Here is a 2695-nt window from a genome sequence, read left to right as displayed (position 1 = left end):
GGGATTACGCGGCGGAGGTGGAGGCGCTGCGGCGGCGGGGGAGGGACCGAGCGACCGGGAGAAGGTGCCCCCCATCCCGGTACTTCTGTGGGCGCACGGGGAGGGCAGAGGGGATAACCCGGGGAGGGCAGAGGGGACAATACGGGCAGTGGGGACAGCCCGCGGAGGGAGGACATTCGGGGAGGGAAACAGCCCGGGAAGTGGGGACAGTCCAGGGAGGGGACACAGCCCGGGGAGGGGGCACAGCCTGGAGAGGGGGACACAATCCAGAGAGAGGGCACAGCCTGGGGAGGGGGCACAGCCCGGGGATGGGGGTTTCACTGGCACAGCACGTGTCCTGCCATGCGCCATTGCCACCGCTGTCCCCAGGGGAGCAGCACCCGGCGCCTTGTGGGGACTCACCCCCTCTTCCCCTCTCTTTTGCAGGAAGGGTTGAAGTCCAGCAGCCCCCTAGACCCCTCCCCACTCAGCCCAATATTCCCAGTCCCACCACTCAGGGAGCAGAAGGGGCTCAGCCCCGGCTCCGGAGCTGGGGATGCTGGAATGGTGCTGATAGGACACGTGTCCCGATCCCACAAGATGCCATGAGTCGAGATGATCACATGTCCCAATCCCACCGTGTCCTGATCCTGCTCTGTGTCCCGATCCTACTCTGTGTCCTGCTCCCACCACGTCCCGACCCTGTTCCCTGTCCCGATGCCTCCAGGTGTCCCCATCCTGCTGTGCCCCAGCCCCAGCTCTGCAGCCTGACAGCAGGACAGAGGGGTCACTTCTCCAGCCCTCGGGCAATTTTAGCTCATCCAGGGGACAGTTTCCCCCCTGGCCTCTCGGAGCTGCTCTGGAATCAGCTCTGGGCATTAACGCTCCAGAAACTGGGAAGACTGGGAAGGTGTTTGGGCAATAAAGGCTGTGCTGCTCTCCAGGATGTCTCCCTGTACCATCAGCTCCACTGTACCCCTATTCCCATGAGCCTAACTGTCACCCCTCCCCCCCCAGCTGGCCCCCCAAATCCAACCATCTGCCCCCAAACCCAACAGTCCCCCCGAAACGGGACTCCCCGCTCCAGGGTTTTCTCCAGCCTCTCCCACCGCCTGCCCAGTGCCTGCTAGGGCAGGACCCGGCTCTGCCAGGGACCCCAAAATGCCCTGGGGTGCCGGGGGGGGGCACAGAGCCAAGGTAGGGACAGGGAGGACGGGGACCAGGAGCTGCTGCTGCTGCTTTGCTGTCACTTCCCAGCATCCTCGGATTCACTTTGAAGGTTTCCAGGAAAGTTGGATTTTCCTGCCAGTGTATCCTGTGCAAAGGGCAGGCAGGCATCCGCCCCCCCCCCACACACACCACTGCCCACGGGGGGATCCCCCGTGCCCCCCACTGCCCCAACCCTGGGGGGGATGGAGAAGGGGCTGGCAGTGACTTCCCAGGTGAAAGTGTCCTGGTGAGGCCCTTCCCACCGGGATTGGGGCTCCCTGGGATGGGGTGAGGGGACAAGCCCCATTCCCACACCCCAAATGTGGTGGTCTCGGAGCAGAGCCCCCCCAGAGCTTTAGGATGGGAAGGGGAGCTGGGAACAGCATTCCCATGGCCCAACCACTGGCATGGGAAGAACTGATTACAGTGAGGGGCTAAGTGGGGGGTTATTTGGGGAATGGGACAGAGGTGGGGTCTGGGGAGGCCGGATCCCAGCAGGGGTCCCTGGTGACCCTGGGAGGCTTCAGGGAGCCCTTGGAATGGGCTCTCAGAGGGATCATCCCACCAGCACAACCACAGGCCCAAGGGGTCCCGGTCAGGCAGGGCCAGGGGTCCAGCAGCGTCCCCACGGTGGGGCTGGGGGGGCCGGGGGGGCCCGGGGGTGACTCACCGTTATTTGCAGCTCAGGAAGGAAACGGCAGTAGCTGAGAATGGATTCGGGAGCGACACCATCCCGGCCATCGCAGACACTTCCCGGTCCCCAGGGAACGCGGCGCAGCCAGAGGGCAGGAAACAGCCCACGGCTCGGGGTCAGCGCCCGGCGGGGCCCCACACCTCGGCCCCCCCTGCAGCCCCCCCGCGCCGGGCTGGGCATCCTGCAGGGATGGGAGGGGGTCCCGAGCACGGCTGGACCCTCCACGGCAGCTCCCACGGGATGGGGACAGAGGGACAGTGGCCGTGGGGGGGGGGCTGGCACCCCCAGAGCCCCGGGGACTCACTCCCTGGAATTCCCAGCCCCGGTGTGTGTGGGGAATGGGGTATTTTGGGATGGGAGACACTCCTGGGAGAGCTCTGGGCACCACCACGGGGCGGGGGAGGAGGGTCCCAGCCTTCCCCCCTTCCATCCAGGAACAATAGTCCCGCCGCCAACAGAAGCTGCACCGTGATAACCCGGCGGGTCCGAGGCATCCGGCACGGCAGGAAGGAGCCCAGCAGAAGGAAACATTAAATCCAGGGATATAAACAGAGCTTTGGGGCCGGCCCCGCCCCCCCACGGCCCCGCTCAAAGGGGGTCCCGCGGGGTGGGGCCCTCACAGCGCCGGCGGGATGGAGAAGAGCAGCTTCGCCATGGCCAAGTTCGGTCTGGAGGCCAAGGAGGCGATGCCCAAGCGGGACTGCGGGTTTTACATGAAGTACATCTTCCTCTTCACCTCCCTCATCCAGTTCCTCATCATCCTGGGGCTGGTGCTGTTCATGGTGTACGGGAACGCGCAGGCGGGCACCGACA

General features: G+C 65.5%; 1 protein-coding gene across 1 annotated transcript in view; it reads left to right on the top strand.

The window, feature by feature from the left end:
* Positions 1-2505: 2505 nt before the first annotated feature.
* The window catches only part of PLVAP (plasmalemma vesicle associated protein), a 3849-nt gene continuing 3659 nt past the window's right edge, over positions 2506-2695 (top strand). Inside the window, exon 1 of the mRNA XM_027910487.1 lies at positions 2506-2682. Within this exon, the coding sequence (XP_027766288.1) occupies positions 2515-2682 (168 nt within the window). The 5' untranslated portion in view covers positions 2506-2514. The remainder of the gene's footprint in view (positions 2683-2695) is intronic.

The sequence above is a fragment of the Empidonax traillii genome, unplaced genomic scaffold (genome assembly GCF_003031625.1).
Source record: "Empidonax traillii isolate 1590-97213 ecotype Southwest subspecies unplaced genomic scaffold, ASM303162v1 scaffold3592:size21717, whole genome shotgun sequence".
In the NCBI taxonomy this organism is placed as follows: Eukaryota; Metazoa; Chordata; class Aves; order Passeriformes; family Tyrannidae; genus Empidonax; species Empidonax traillii.
This window is presented reverse-complemented; position numbering and strand designations above follow the sequence as displayed.